Source organism: Penaeus monodon, chromosome 22 (assembly GCF_015228065.2).
Source record: "Penaeus monodon isolate SGIC_2016 chromosome 22, NSTDA_Pmon_1, whole genome shotgun sequence".
NCBI lineage: Eukaryota > Metazoa > Arthropoda > Malacostraca > Decapoda > Penaeidae > Penaeus > Penaeus monodon.
Genome location: NC_051407.1, coordinates 23,745,541 through 23,746,593, shown reverse-complemented (window position 1 = coordinate 23,746,593; position 1,053 = coordinate 23,745,541). Strand labels below are relative to the sequence as shown.

General features: G+C 35.4%; 1 protein-coding gene across 4 annotated transcripts in view; it reads left to right on the top strand.

Moving 5' to 3' along the window:
* LOC119587031 (pleckstrin homology domain-containing family F member 2-like) overlaps positions 1-734 on the top strand; it is a gene marked incomplete at its 3' end in the record, with an annotated part of 20,882 nt that extends 20,148 nt beyond the window's left edge. For all 4 annotated transcript variants that reach the window (XM_037935774.1, XM_037935776.1, XM_037935777.1 and 1 more), the window contains 1 exon segment: positions 643-734. In XM_037935774.1, coding sequence (XP_037791702.1) covers positions 643-734 — 92 coding nt within the window.
* Between the last annotated feature and the right edge of the window lie 319 nt (positions 735-1,053).

Genomic DNA, 1,053 nt, shown 5'->3' with positions numbered 1-1,053 from the left:
CACACCAACACATTCACTCACTAGTATAGATGTAATACTGGTGTATTAATACAAGCAAACCAAATACTTGTCTCTGCTTAATCAGTCATGAATACATTTGTCAAGGGATGCCCTGAGCTCGTACAAATCCTGTATTTCCCAAACAACCTTATCACTTTCATATATTTGTGTCTTAGTTAATTGTTATGATGAATTCCTGTTGTGTTATAATTTATAATAGAAAAATTATGAAGAACAGTTAACCTTTGCAATTATTCTTTTCTTTTTTTCTCCTTTTGTTTTGTCTTTCTTTTTTTTCATTTATTTGTTACATGGCTTAGAGTCCTTTCTTCTGTTTTCTGGGCTCCCTTGTCTTAATGTCATTATTATGAATTGTCTCTGAATTGTATATTATATATATTTTCGTGTTTATTGTCAGCCAGAACTTTATGAAAATCTATGAAGATATTAAAGGAATAGTAATAGGGAATCATGAAGTTAGAAAATGATACAAGAAAAAGGTGTTTTGCAAGAGGTGCTTGCAATTGCTTTTCCTCTGCTGCTTTCAGATTTGGATTCATAGATTCAACCCTATCCCATGTGGATCAAAGGAATTTCAAAGAAATTTATTCACAAAACTAACAAAAAGCATTGTTGTTGCAGGTATGAAAGAGCGAAACGACTCTTCCGGAGATGATGACTCGGATGACGACACGGATGACCCTTCACTGCAGTCACCCCAGTCGCCAACAGAGGTATGTCCCAGTTTCTCATCATTCATTCCTTAAGGTCCTGAAAGGTTTTGGCATTGGGTATGGATAACAATGCACCAATTAAGGGAAACTCTGCCCAGTAGAGATGCTAGACAAAAGTGATGGAATGAGTGTAAGACTAAATATGACTGAAGTTAATAGGAAAGCGAAAATAGTCATAACAGTTTTTTTAGATGACCATATGAAGCATTTCATAAAGGCTAGAAAAGTGATGAAGATCTATGAAAATGCTCATCAAAATAGTAAAGCCTCCAAAAAATAATTTGTGGAAGGGAGGGGGGAGGGGGGATCAGCAGACAGT